The following is a 15516-nucleotide window of genomic DNA, read 5'->3' as shown; positions in this document are numbered from 1 at the left end:
AAATGGTCTTCAGCCTCGTTTTCACTACATATATTGTACACTAGTATTATTTTGCTCCTACCCGAGGTAATCCCTGACGTTTCTTTGGGTGTGTGTTCAAGACACTGCATTTCACGGGACCGTGATGTTATGCCAGTGTCGGTCCGCTTACGGCGGTCGTATAAAACGCTGCGGTTGTTTTCAGTTTCTGGTATGTACTGCGTCTTCGTGGAGCTCGATTTATGGCAGTTAATGGTACGGTACGCTAGAAGGATGCCGAGGCGAAAACAACAAAAGGCCCATCTACTGGCAATAATCAGTGAATTTGATGTGCGCGCGATTCGATGCTCTCTTTTAGGACACCTATAAAGATGGCGGCCACGTGCTTGTTGACTAATTGTCTTAGCATTAGCATAACTGACCACCCAAAGTCTTCACATTTTCAATCCTTATCACGCAGAGCCATCCATGCTAAAAAGCATAAGCCACACTGTGCCCGCTCATGAGGAGATGACCACAAAAGTACAGCGGAAATGTGTATTTCAAAAAGCCGTCGAAATTCATGTTTACCTTGAATCTTGTCCGTAGAGAGGTCATACTGTGTGTCGACTCCATGCAGAAGGGCAGGCATTATGCGTGGCCATATCGTGACGTCACGGTCTCCCCGCCCAATGCCCCCAGCCGTCAAGAATGACCACCGGTTAGAAGAGCTGTCAGCCACGCTCTGTTGGCCTCAAAACACGCACCTTACGACACCCCCCTTTCTGCGCACCATTCCGAAACCCGCTGACCACTGTGCATTTCGGTGCCCAAGAAATCTTCATGCATAAGGTTATTGTACTTGACCCCGCGTAGTACCCATGTAATTGCGAGAACCAACGTGCACTGCCCAATGTCCCCGTGGGGTTTTCTTTTCACCATCATTCTTCCGACATAATTCATGAGCTCATCACTGAGCTGACCAGTGAAAACCTGTAACGCCAGTATCTAATTCTCATCCTAATTCCACCTAAAAATAGATGAATATAAAACCTCGGCGTTTCTGTGGTATAATCTTACTGTTTGGTGCCATAGTTCGTGAATAGGCCTTCGTGATTGCAGTTGCACGCAGCATAAAAATATATCTATTGGTAATGGAGGTTGGTTCCCAGACTCCTTACAGGGCATACCTTTTTCGTTTCACAAATACATGTAGACTTCAGTCAACATCTTCAATATTTAATTATTGTTTTATAGGCCTTTACTCTCTTCAAGAGATTGGAATAAAAATATTCCTTCTGGATCCGTTTGTTTGTTATGTATGTTATTGTATTAATTTTGTCAAGTATGAAGGTCAGGGTTAAATATTTGTCCATTCCGAAGAGACCCCCCCCCGTCAAACCATGCCCGGTTCCACCTCGACTACATGGTTATAAAACATACATTAAAAACTGCAGCAGATAATTGATCAGTTCGTCGAATTACTGTTAAAAACAAATGGGGAATATTCGACACATGTGACTTGCAGCCGTAAGTTGTAGATTCATATCATTTTGTCTTCGCACATCTAGGCCTAGTGACATCGGTTAGTGGATTTCTGCGAGATGTGGAGAGGGCTAGAGTGGTAACAGTTCCTCCCAGCTAAGACATATCGTATCTCTATAGAGCATACTGGTCTTCCTTACGTGCGTCGCGCTGGCTGTATCATCATGGGTCCAATCGTCTACCGAACAGCGGGAGACTACACATGTGCAGTGTGTCCATTTGAGAGAAAAAAATTTTAAAAAATTAAATATGGGGTGCTGGTTATCGAGCGTGGTGTCAGCAATGGCTACGTGTAAATTGAAGGTGTTGCATACTGTGAGCATGTTTTCCTCGACAGAAACCGTAGAAGCCGTCCGTATTGTTTTCGCGGACGGCATGGTTTAGCACCTGCCGTTACAATGAATAATCAGCATGGCTTCACTGAGTTGAACCATTTGAAGGCTCGAAAGCCTCGCAGGTTACTTAAAAGGTTACTTGTTGCTAGTGCACTGTATCTGTTACTTGACCCCATGCGGGGAAATTGGGTCTAAAACAATGCTCCCCTCAAACCAAGGCTGTTAAAAATAGCTACGGCGTTTTTTTATACAGATCTCAGTGACGTCGAAGTACTTTCCGCCTGTATATTTCCTTTGTGTAAAAAACTTGTGGTCCTGAAATCTGCAGAACAAATGAAAAACCCAGAGAGGACGGTCACTCACCTTTCACCACGAGCTGATCTAAGTCCACTTTTTGCAGATGTTCGTTGGCATTGAATTGTTACAGCTCCTTTGCATAATGTCAACTTAAATTTCGGGCAAATGTGGAAGTGCTATGGCCTTTTGTCAGACTCTTCACACTTGTGTATTGACGGCGCCCGAGCCAAAATGAGCAGACGCGCCGTTGCGGTGTGTTCTGTTCCCGCTCGAGTGGGTCACAATGGGCCCGCTCCCTCTCTATTCATAAGGGAGCAGCATCACCGCAGCTGGTCCCGGCAAGTTTCAAATTCGCGCCATTTTTTTTGTTTTATTAATTTTTTTTTCTTTTTGAGGGGGGGGATCGTCTGATGCTTTTGTTAGTTCTTGGCGGGAGACTAGTGCTTTGCAACGCCCCTTTGAACACCGGAACTATCCAATTCTTCACCAATTACTCTTTGAATTGGGGGTGATAGAAAAAGGCACTAGTCAACGTCGCAGGCCCCATGAGGCTTCAGCTGAGGGTAATAATTACAGTTTTATTGCATGACATTGTTACTGGCATTTATAAAATGCGTTTCCGGACTGAACTCGATGTATCAGGGAGTCGTTTGAGGAAGCTTAATCCCCCGAAACCCCCGTGGCACAGTAAGAGCTTAACGAGCTCTGTGAACGTGTATTTTTTTCCATCTGGTAGAAAACAGGAAATATATACGAATAGAAATTTAGTTACAAAAATTGTTGATGCTAGTGGCTCACTAGAATTATACTTTACAACACCAAAATCACCGTCGGTCTGTCCTTCCCCGTTCCCCAATTTTGTCACTGTCGAGAAGTAATTAATTAGCTCGTCGCGTCGGTTTGCCGGATGTCCGGTCGGTTTGGATGGTTGCATAGTCACTTGGTTTATTTTGTATGAATTATGTTTTAATATCAAGCCTATGTACCTACAGAATTCCACAATTTAGATCTTCTAAGTTAAGAACTAGTGCATGTGGAATAGAGCACAAAAATCTTTATAATATTGGTTCTGCGTTAAAAAGAGTTATTGATTTGATTCTCTGGTATGAGGATCGAATGTCCTCTGGAGAATTCCAAAAGTATTTCGATAATTCCTCAGTGAAAACAAACAGCTTGCTAGCTCAACCAAAACTGTTGCGACACAGCAGGGTCTAACAGTGATGTCAATATCGCTTTCATAAGTGCCTATTTCCTTGGGGGGCTGTTTCTCAACATAAATCTTGTGACTTCAGCTCCTCCCGCCGTAGTTTGCTCAACGCCACTGTGGGGCCAACAAATGAAAGCAAAATGAATATGCACGCACACATAACCAATAACAGAACGAATAGTTTCATTACGTCGTCAGTTAGTATCCTTTCGTAGTCTTCTGTCTCTTACATGGGACTCGCGCTCGGAATTTCCCTCGAAGAGGTGTTTAACATCGCTACATAAAAGACAATTAAGTGAAGTTTACACTGGAGCGTGGTTTGTGGGAATTCATTCCTCTGAACTTTTTTTTTTTTCAAAATGTTCATCTTGTGCACTTGTTGAAGGTAACTGAGGGCGCTGTCGCGGTGATGTCATTTTAAGTCAACACTGCACCGCTTATAGGGCGCTCTGTTAAAACTTATGTAGCTCATTAAAACACCCATTTGCCCACGGACTGACTGTCATGAAACGATTAATGATGAAAAACCGTGACCGTGGCGAGTATACCCAGATTCGGACAACGTTCAGTGCTGGAACTGAACAATGATCAAGATTTGGCCTATGATGACGTCACAGAGTTGTTTATGAATATGGCAATGGCATATAACCATAACAAAGTCTGGAAACGCGCTCAAAATGGCAATACGAAGACGGCAAATTAAAGTAATTGGGGCACAATACTGCAGTTGAAGGTCCCAACTGAATTAAACAGTGGCGCTTAGAGATCGTGTAGCGATCGATGCCAGACTACCAGAGCCTTGGGTACACGTTAGTTGTTATAAGATGTCAACTTAGGAGCAAACAGACCAACAAACAATTATAATCCATGTCCCCAAAGCTCTTATTTCCACTATAATCATTTTCTCGATTTTATATTTGTCTTTTCCCAAACATGCGATCTGACAGTCTGCCTGACTTTGTTCAAGTCAAAAAAGCATGATGGGAGTATCTAATAACTTTTTCGATTCCTCCTCCGAAGAATCGAAGATAGTCGTTGTTCAAGTCTGTTGTTATGCATGTGAACGTGTTTCAGCCCTCTCCCTCACGCGCAGTGAATGATTCACCAACGTAATGGCCATATTTTCCAAAACGTCAAATACCCAACGCTATCCTGGACCTCTTCCACCAATATTTATAATCCAAAGGAGGGCCCGTTTTAGCAACAACAACGCCCACCAAAAACTCAGTCTCAGTATTTGCCACGACAGAGTGACGTCACCAGCATAGAATCTGTGGCGCGTTTCGGCCTCGATCGGTCAGCGTCGCCCTCGGTGACGTCATGCCCGACTCCTGGCGCAGAGTCTCACGTTGGATCTCATCGTATTGTTGTCCATTAGGATGCAACAGACTTGCCCAATGCGTTGCCCGGCAACATGAAAACCGACTCTCCCTGGTCGCTTCGGACGTGGTGTCCGTATACGGGACCAGCATATCAGCTGTCACGGATTTGCCCGTTAGCTATTCCTGTGAAGGGGATACACAATTCCCGCTATATTTGTTAGCAATTAAAAATTCAAACCCATGGAATAATAATTATAGAATACATATTCATTTGAGAAAAATATTGTGGGATGCTTGGCATTTATTTTTCACCCAGTGATACCGACTATCGTTTTTAGAAGACCAGAGCACGACTATACGTAATTTGTAAATAAGATCTAGAAAAAGATATTCGATTCAACTCAGTTTCTGATTGCCATTGCTGGCTCACCACCTGAAGGCAGGCAGTACATTTGTAGTTGTAACTTTAGTTTCTGTCAGTGTATTGTTTTCTGATAGATCTCGGATTATGTTGTGTCGTTTGCCCCACCATGCGTTCATCGACGACGCTGTTCGTTCGAGTCCCACCTTGCAGGTTTTTGAACCACAGAAAATCATGTTTGGTTCCTTCTGTGCGCCAGATTCCACAAAAAAGTCCGAAGAGTAGCAACGTTAATTATAAGCCACAATTTGTCAGTAATAATTGTACTTTGAAGCTCTGTTTCAACCAGCACATTCGTACTCTTCTTCCCGATAAAGTAGCTTATCTTCCTATTGTATCACAGAAGTTGAGCTGGCTTTTATTTTTAGCAACTCTCATACAACCTTTAGCGTAAGCACTTTCGGTTGCATGTACGTGCGGTTTTTACGCCCGCTCCAAATATGGGAACCAAATCGGAAAGTGCTTTGGAGCGATTAGTTTTGAAGAAAACTGTTTTCTTCCTCGAGACATATACTCAAAATGTCACCCTTCTATAGGTTTGACAGGGATTTTGAAAGACCTTTTACTGCTTACTGTAGAAACTTGTCTTCAAGCTTAGTAACAAACAAAATAAGCACACTCAGCACAAAGTCAGCCGTTTTGATTTTTCTTCTAGTGCTTTTTTCAAGTCCAGTCAAAGCAAACGGTACATCAAGCAAAGTAATGAAAGAAGGACGCGAAACAGAAACATTGTCTCCGTTCAATGATGGTCAGTTTTTAGTTAACACTTCTTTTCATACCGCACAGCAAATAATTTTGGAATTTCTTGCGCATGCTTGTGGTTGACCGGCCGGCCGTCTGTCCGTCTGTGTGTCGGGCGGTTTGTCTGTCTGTCTGTCTGTCTGTCTGTCTGTCTGTCTATCTGCAGTGATTTTGTCTTACTTCAAACAGAAGGAACGTGGAGGGGAACGGACAGTGCATACGCTGTGTACCCAGGGGTTTGCTAAATAGAAATTGGAAGGTTCATGAATACCGCCGTTAGTTTCCCTGCTTGACTGACTTAAATTCTCTTCTGCTTTCTCGTGCGCTGCTGAATGTGCTCCTCGTTCGTCTGTATGGTGATTTAGGGACACCAGCCAAGGTGAACCTCCCCTGTGGGTCTCTACTCCAGCTTTTTTTTTCCCCCTCGGCTTTAACTTATGCCTCTCTGCAAGACTAGTTCGCTGCACAGCTGTTCCTTTAGTGAAACAAGTACAGATATCGTAATATCTTCTCTCCCCTTTTCCTCTTCCTCTCTGAAAATAGGCCTAAAACTTCAAACGCTGTTGCCATGAATCCCTCTCTCATCGTGAACTCGTTCATACTGTTCCCATTACTGTCGCATTGTCTATTTTCTCCTCGCCTCGAATGCCTGAATCCTACCTCCGTATATTTCTTAGCAATGTCTTCAATCATATCATTTCTTCTTTTCAGGAATGCCTGCATTTTGTTTTTCTTGCCGTATTTTCAGTGCAACAATTGAACCATTTACTCAGAAGCCTCTACTGTTTAGAATCAGAACAGCCATCACAACGCCAGGCGTAATGGGGCCTTGCGTGCCAGTGTAGCGGCGACGAAAAAACTCACCCAGCACATTTACAAAGCGTTATTCCTGATGGCATCTCATTGCTATGACAACCATAACGTCACCCGTTTCGAGGGTGACCATTTTTCCTCGCTGGATCTTTTCAGATAGCCTTTTTATCAGGCGGTAAAATTAGCTGTAATTTGGCCACAAGGTTTCGGGCTATTCGCATAATATTTATATCCATAGATTTGGGCCTAGGTCCCCAACCGTGTTCTCTTTTTATTGACGTAGGCCGAGGTCATGAAAAAAACACAAATTGTGTACGTTTTCTCCGAAGCTAAGGGGAAATCCAGCGGATGGGGACTGCAGCAGTAGGTTGCAGAAGCGAGGGAATGGAATGCAGGGCACAAGGTGTTTCGAGATTATTCTATGCTGGAAATCTTGTCCTCGTGGGAAAGGGTATGTCGCATTGTCTCATATCATAGCATTGTAATTGGCCATTGTTGAAGCACAGATTTTTGTTCGTGTTTGCAACACTGCGTGACAAAAGCCGGAGGCGAGATATTTTAGCACTCGGAGGAATGACGTCATCTTTTAATGGTAAACGATTACTCCTGCCGCATGTTGGCGCCCTTCGCTGAAAGACGATGCATGTCCTGGCCTCCCGTTCACGCGTTATTGTATCGTGGTTGCAGTTTGCGCCTTGTGCCTCGATGCCTCCTCCAGCTCTCCGACCAAATGGTGCACCATTTGCTTACTGGTAGAGTTGCTTGACCCGAAGCTCGACCTGTTCATACTTCGTGTATGCACGTCTGTTTGTTTGTTTGTTTTCACTGTTTTTATGCTGTTTTGATACACCGACTGATTTTGCCTCAGTCAGCGACATAGCAACGCAATTTAGTAACAGTATCTATTCCGAGACAAATACTATCAATTTTTCTCTGTATAAGTCTATTAATTCCAGGACCCTTTTTCAAGTTTTAGCTTTTGGTTCTTCTTAGGTAATGAGGCTTATAACTCTCGGTACCTCGGTTCAGTACAAAACTGTCTTTTGGCCTACATCAGTTTAAGTACCCAAGTGACTATTAACAACTGTTACAGCTGCTGGTTATATTATGCAGCAATATGGTAAACAAGCTTGCTGCGATACCCTTCTGTTTCTCGTCATGTGATCAGGCAGGGATCGCCTGTACAAGTGTCGACCTAGTCTGAGGCATCAGCCTTCTCACGCCATGGATCGATCTGGTCTTAATTCCAGACGTCTGTCGGCCTTACTCGAGCAGAATATCAGATGCCCTGGCTGGGAGGCCGTCCAGGCTATGGCCTTTAGATCAAAATGGCATATTGAATTTTTCAGGGAAAGGTTGACAGTTTGACCCAGTTTGTCGTCAGGGTTCATGGATTCTCTGATACAAGTATCCCGAAGGCAAACACCCCTAAGTTCAGCGATTGTAGAGTGCGTCATTTCGGACTGCGTATGTCAAACAGTTGTCACTTTGTTCTGTGTAAGCGAGTCATGGTCATTGCAACGGTTACTGAGTATACTCTCCACAGTTGCCATTCTTAGAAGTTTGTTGGCAGAGCACGACATCACTCTGAACCCACTGGACCAATTGAGATGTGGCGGAAGCTACTCGGTGTTCAAAATGTCGTTTGACGATAACACTAGCTGAATTTGAAGCGCAGGAACATCGCTGCACTGCCGCTCATTTCGGCGCCGCCCATTGGAAAGTCAGTCTGTGTTCAGAAGGGTGCAAACTCATTCTAAGCAATCATTTCGCTATTCCTGCTGTGCTTTTCCCCTCTCTTTATCTATCCGTTTCTTATAGGATGCAGATCTTTCCTGGAGAATGATGGTCAATTAACATTGTGTAAGGTATTTATTCTCCTATCCTAATGTCTTTAATCCCTTGGAAGGAGTAAAGAAAGAATAGATCAAGGCTACTCTGATCAAGAAGAGATCTCCATCCATGCCTCTCTCCACGATTATAATATGCACATCAATATTGTAAAAGAAGAGGGGTAAATGAAGGGTAAGGGTTCGACGGCCGGTCAGGTCTGCCGTGGATGTGTTGATAACCTGTCTGGTCCAATCCGCCGGGGGAAAAACCGCTAGCCGATGACCGGTGCTATGTCGCAGTTTCTCCCCCTATACGCCGGGAGTCTTCTCCGAACGCTATAGCTTGGACTCCACTCCAAGTTCACATTGTCGCTTCGCCAGCACTGGATGAAATGCGCTATAGCGGAAGAGATGGACTCGAAAGGGCCGGCTGCGCCGCAACGGAGTCTGGCTGCCAAGTTATCGTCCTGCACTGTCTTTCGCGCGGGAGTGATTTAGCAGCGACTGGCCGAAATGAAGCGAGCAGTTCATTGGCTGTCAGCGACTGTTAGGTATACGAGAGGCCCCTGGCCTACATTTTGCGAGGCAGGTCTTGGCACTGGCTTTTCTGTGTGCCAGTGGAAGTTCAGTTATTTATCTGCAAAATGCAATATGCGTGGTTAATCCTGGAATTATTTCATACCAATGCAACACTGAGATTGTATTAGCAACCCCACTCTCCAAACACACCCCAAACTCCGAACCGCCAGCCCAAATCAGTGACATCGTTCTGATCGCTGAAAAGAAGTGACAAGTAAGAGTCTTGGTACCCGCATTCCTTCAATGGACATCACTGAACAAAGTGGTGTGTTCCAGGCATAATGCTCCGCGGCCTTCGTGTTACTGCGTTGAGAGCCATGAAAACAGCCTCAATGCGTTCGGGCCCAATCTGTCTGGCTGATTTTAATTACCTTCCTCTGCTTAATATCGGATGTCTCACCAAAGTGACCTCATTTTACCGGTGTGAGCACCTACCAGACGCTCTTAACAGTTTTTACAAGTGACCCACAAACCTTGTTCGTCTTTTGGCATCCCTGAAATAATATCTCCGTGCCGATCTGAACCCCTCTAACTCTATCCGCTGCGTCACGCGTAAAGGCACCTTTCCATTATGTACGTTTTTAAGGTGCGTTGCGTACATGATGCGTTCATGCGTTTCACTGTCATGGACGCAAAAATCGATTCCATTAACATAAAACACGTGTGGGCGTTGCGTTCGGCCGTCCAAACCGTCCGACGAGAGATTTTGATGGATCCACAACCGTCGCATCGCCTGGCGCAAGTGTTATCAGCGCACAGTAGAAAGGCGCCTTAATGACGTCACGCAGACAGCGCTTATAGAATTGCTCAATTTTCTCCTCTTTCTGAAGCTTTCTCAAAATGCAAGAGCATCGATGGAACCTAATTATTTCACTGGCTCTGTTTAAACATCGCCTGAAAGATAAAGACCTGTTTTACTTTTCGTTACTGTGTTATCTGCCATGCTGGCAACTTGTATTTACGGAACACACGAAAGGACGCTGCACCAATGAATCCAGATCAGTTTTTTAGCCCCCCCCCATAATCGCGCCCCGCCCCTATACAGGCTGAAGGTGACGGAGCCACCGCATAATGTTGCCCCTAGCAGACATCTATTGATCACACGGAGGAGACGGAGACGAAGTACGAAGGATGAGACTCGGAGCGGCTGCGGGCGCAAATTATCGCGACTGACCGCTCGCCCGACAGCCGCGGGTTCAGCCAGAGTTCACCAGCCACCGCCGCGCGGCTCCAGCTCCGTGTAATATATTCATTTGCCATAAATACATCCTTGATGCACGGCCGGACCGAAAATGTATAATGTGATTTATGAAGCCTGTTTTTTTTCCGTCTTCCGTGAATCCGCGCGCTGCCTCGGCCGAGCGAGTCTGGATGCGGACACTTAATACGATAACGCCGCACTTTTCGGGCGAGTTTGCCTCACTGAGGTCGAATGGTGTTTCTATTGTCCGGTTCATTGAATTACGGAATCATTGAAGGACACTAGATCATTTGGGATGCGACAAACTGTGAGCAGCAACTTCAGATGTTGTACTCGACATTTTGTGAAGAAAATAATTATCACTTTGACAGATTTCGAACTCCCCTTGCCCTAACAATGAAACGGTAGGGTTTAGTGGTGCGATCTAAAATTAGGCCTATTTTAAAAATAAAATAAATCGCCGTCGTCGTTATCATTCTGGACACTGTCATCGTCACCATGGTGGCCATTGTCTTGGTCATACTGTTAATATCATCGTCTTCAAAACCGTTTTACCATCCCACTTAACATCACTTTCCTTACGAATACCATTTATCACACCATTTGCAACATTATACCCCCCAGTGTTAGTCTGTAATCTGTATTCCCAGGGGAGGCCTTTTCTTGTTACTAATCAATTGCTGGAATTGGGGAATAATGGTTATGTTCTGAACCGAGAGCAAGCCAGAAATAGCACCCGCGTCTTTCAATTCTTGAGCAGACACCCATGAAGTGTTTCCCGCCCGCTCCGGGCGCGCTTCTCCACTCGAACTTGGCAATATGAGAATCCATTTGCATAATGTCCTGTGATCAGTTTGCGGTGACCTGCCAAGGTGTCTTCAGACCGACCCGGTCAGCCCTTGCCTTGAGGGCAAACATCCAACTTGGCTTGACCCTTTTTCCTACACTCTTCCGCTCCGTCTTGTCAATAAGCAGCACCATATCGGTTTGACCGCGTCCACGCAAAACAGTGGCGGTCACAGTCGCACTTCATATAAACAATCCGCATCCCGACACTTTCTGTATTGTATTTTTTAATTTTTTGGGGGGCATCTGTTTTCAAGCATAAAGCACGGTCGTGTTTTTCAGATTCTCTGTTGTCGCGTGGCTAATTTGTTTGGCGGGGCCGGAGCCTCAGCTGGCGCTTACGGTATATGGTTGCACGACCGCTGATGATCAGGGTGATGTCCCGGTGAAGACGGTGATGAAAACACAATTATTGGATGCGTTGCTATCATGGACGGGTCAGTCTGCCCTTGTGGTCACTGAAGTGTTTTTGTCCGATTCTCCGTGGCCGAGGCCTACCAATTATGAGTGATTTACTATCTTCCTGCTTGAAGATGTTTGTGCTGTTTGACAACTTATCGGAAAACTGAAAAAAAAATTGGTACGAAAGAGTTAGTTCTTGCATGTGAAATGAAGAGCAGTTGGACTAAGTAAGGAGCATGTATACAATGTCGATATCCCAAGAGATTAAGAAAATGATAAAACAAAATGTTAACTTCCTCCGGAGAAAGAGGGAAGAAATGTCGTGCGATGCAGCTTGTCTGGTACTGTACGTGAGTTTACTTGTCGAAAACATTGATGATTTATTCGTCTCGGTTTAGATCACATCAAATCCAATTACATGTGGTGGACGCTTATTGGCCGGAAATATATACACGCAGACACATACATGTAGGCCTACATGTACATCTGCCGTCCATTGGGAATCACTTCCCGGTAGGGACGGCGCCCTCCAGTGCGCCAGGGGAATCACTGATTCAAAAAGCTCTTGACTTCAAAGGTGGTTTTTCTATCCTTTGACAATGTCTCCATCTTTGGTTTCAGGTTTCATTTGTTCATTACCCGCACAATTACACCTAGTTTAGTTTAGGTTACAGAGCTGTTCATGGAGAGTGTTACGACATGAGCGTCTCAATCGTTTGGAACCAAAATGGTGGATTAAACGTCAGCGCACAAATCCTGTCCTGCACACATAATCAACAACCATTTGGTTCCGAAGTCTGATGTTGGTGCTAATCTCTCTATTTACATCTCCGCCACCTTCTGGAGAATTCCTCCGTCTGGAAAATTCAAATGGTTATGTTCACGTGAATTTAAAGAATTCAGTGTACCTGATTTTATTGAAATCTAACTGGCAAAAGGCTTATTGCTTTTAACAATGCGCATGCGCAGTTCTGTTACACTCGAACGACCCTTTTCGGTCAGTTTTTTTTTTAATCTCTTCGTTACGTTTCACCGATGGCTCCAATTCTTGCAGCGTACATAGTCATTGAAATCTCGTACAGTTGTTTTCATGTGAATGAATCCCTCTGTTGGCTAATGATAAAATGAAATCGGCTATTGATAACCAGCGGCGTGACCATACCACTGGGCCTGGTCCCAAATGGTCGACTAAAACCATTCATCATTCGGGTGGGGTCAAACTATAGGCTTAGTGTACTGCAGTCGTTGCTCGAACTTCAAGTTGCCCTATGGAGCCTCCGTTGCTAGAAAAATTGCGCCCTCTCTTGATCCCGCAGTACCAAGTATGTGGAAAACGTGGGGAGAATTTTATTCTGTTCCAAATGTAAACGTTGAAGATTAGGACTTGGGTCCAATAAAAAAGAAATTCAAAAATATTAAAGGATTTTGAGGACGTTTTCAGATGCCAGGAATTCGGATTTTTAAAAGTACTCATTCAAGGCTTTCCCACTTTTTTCACATTGCACCTAAAAACCAAATATTTTAGATTCACACAAAAGTCATAGCCTTTCCGTGAGAGAATAGATGCCCTGTGTAGCTATAATACAAACCTGAAAAATCACAATGCATGTATTTTATTGTTGTCACCGCTACCGACTCCCTGTTTGGACGGTCTCATGGGCCTCTCTCCATTTACCAGGGCCGGATGAGGTGTTCCGTGGGACCCTAATCTATTCTGATGCTGGTGAGCGATGGACCCTTGCTAAAAACTATTATGACTGAAGTTTTCCAAAACTCGAAAATGCAGACGAAGACGCCGAGATGTTTAAAATCTTGTATATCTTTAAGCTGAGTGTGTTTTACATGGCATGCATAATACAGTGTTTTGTAGCACCTCAAAGACTGAGTTCGGGCGGCTTGTCCACGAACAGGTCAATTTGTTTTTCCTGAGTCGGCCGCTCGAATGCCAGGAACGTACAACCGATCGTTGCTGGTAGTTAGTGGCAAGCAATATGCAGCATGGCGGCGTCCATGTACGTTATTCGAGAGTTAATGTTTGGATATCTGGACTGGATTCTTTTCTATCTAAACAGGAACATTTATTTCTGTCACTCTGGCTTAGTAAGCAATCTCTCTACTTCTTGCAGCTTTTCAAAAATCAAAATCTCACGAGTTTTTCCGTGTGTTCCTGTAAAACCCTGACGAGGAGGTGGTGTGTGATCCTGCTCCGAGAACAGTGTTCTTGAGTCATGTTCGCTCCATTCGAGCGCGAGAACAAGAAACCTGTGTCAAGAACAGGCCGCCCAAACTCGACCAAATGTTTTGTAAGCCGTCTAATTCATTCGTAGGCCCTAGGCCCCGTTTTCTGTGGCTATTGGATGTATCCAGCTTATCCCTAGCCTGGAAGACGAAAAGACAAAAAGCCAAATGAGGCCTGTGTGGAAAACAACCCAAGCGTGTCATGAAGTCTGGTATCTAATGTCCCCTTTTTCTCACATTTATTGCTTAGTACCCAAGTTGCGGAAGAGGCGCCGAATAGAAGAGATGGAAGCCGAGGTGCCTGTTGCCATCGGATACTGGGGCAAGCCAGCAGCTCTAGAGGGCGCCAAATATGATTTCCTGTGCATCCAAGCCGCGCTCACATCTAACAAGCCAAACAGTCTTTCCTTCACTGAAGGTAGGACCTTTCTTCATTCGTTCACGCGTCTGTTTTCAACTGAGAACTGAGGGCGGTCTTCGTAAAACTTGTTGAACATCGATAAGCCTTTAGTCCCAGATCTTTAACAGAACATCGCTCGGTGGAGAAAAGTAGTACAAATAGAAAGTAATTCCCTGCGTTATTGCTTTTGGAAATAACAAGTCAAATCAACGTTTTTTAGGTTGGACTTGTACAGAATCACCAGATATGGATAAAAAGAATAGCACCAGTGCTCGATAGTTGCCGTTTGCTTGTTATTATCCCACAACTGTCTTGGGATACACCCATGTACTTTCTTATGGGAAAATTGTTTTAGAGCTAGTCTCGAGAGGAGACTATAGTCTTCACGTCTCGTAGGAGTTCCCATTGTTGAAATGTCGGAGTTTACTTCCTTTGGAAAAAGATATCATTCAGAGCCACAATTAACATGTATAGCCTTTCTCCGATTTTGGATCCCCCAGCACGGTGTAAAAAAGAAATTCGCTGGCCGCTTATACTCAATGAAAGATGTGCTTTTCAGTTTAGTTTTAATATTGACAATTTTAAGTTTCCTCAGAATTTATGGTAGATTCCGGAAGTGACGTGGTGACGGCCCGACAAGAGATTTTGGACCAGCTTGACCTTGAATTGATCGGTACAATCCAGAGCAGGGGCGTCCACACTACGGTGGAGAAACAGCTGTACAAGGCCATACTGCGTATAGGCAAACAGGAGGCTGAGATAGAGGTAAGTCAGACGCTGGGGGGCGCTGAAAAGCGGAAGTTGCAAGGACTACAGGTAAAAGGTACAATCCACTAATTCAAGCCTCATTGAAAACAGTGTACAATCAGCACTGTTCAGGGCCCAATAACATGCATACCAACATCCCTGAGATTTCTGAAGCACAAATTAAATTATTGTCTGGTCCGTAATCTTTCAATTTCGTTTAAATTTTTGTGGGTTAACCAATTACATTTTTAATTATTTCCACAAAACAAATTCACCTCCCGAAAAGTGATTTTTTTAAAGTGTGATTACAGCCATTTTTCCAGTGGCAACCTTCAACTTTCTCAGGCACTTAGGACCATTTTTCAACCGTAGTTTTAGCCATTGTGGTTTCATGTGAAAGGTCAAAGACCGGCAAAGTTGGTGCTGGCTACGATCTACACAATCTCACCATTTTGGGGCCAAACAATCTCCCTTTTCTAAAGATACTGTGGGGGCACTTTTAATGCTAATGAGCTGGCCAGAAATTCTCACTTGAATTTGTGGACTGCACCATGAAGGGACGGGAGTGTAAATGGATGTGTGATCTGCACAAACCCTTCGCATGGTGAGCTTTGTCATTTTGGTGCAAATCA

At 44.5% G+C, this 15516-nt stretch overlaps 1 protein-coding gene across 1 annotated transcript in view; it reads left to right on the top strand.

The window, feature by feature from the left end:
• LOC110983274 (uncharacterized) overlaps positions 1-15516 on the top strand; it is a 50800-nt gene that overhangs the window by 22538 nt on the left and 12746 nt on the right. Inside the window, exons 3-4 of the mRNA XM_022242401.2 lie at positions 13988-14155; positions 14733-14902. Coding sequence (XP_022098093.1) covers positions 13988-14155; positions 14733-14902 — 338 coding nt within the window. The remainder of the gene's footprint in view (positions 1-13987; positions 14156-14732; positions 14903-15516) is intronic.

The sequence above is a fragment of the Acanthaster planci genome, linkage group LG06 (genome assembly GCF_054643075.1).
Source record: "Acanthaster planci isolate LZ-2023a linkage group LG06, COTS_SCS, whole genome shotgun sequence".
NCBI classification, from domain to species: Eukaryota; Metazoa; Echinodermata; class Asteroidea; order Valvatida; family Acanthasteridae; genus Acanthaster; species Acanthaster planci.
Note: the sequence above shows the minus strand (reverse complement) of the source record. Positions and strands in the feature narration are given on the sequence as shown.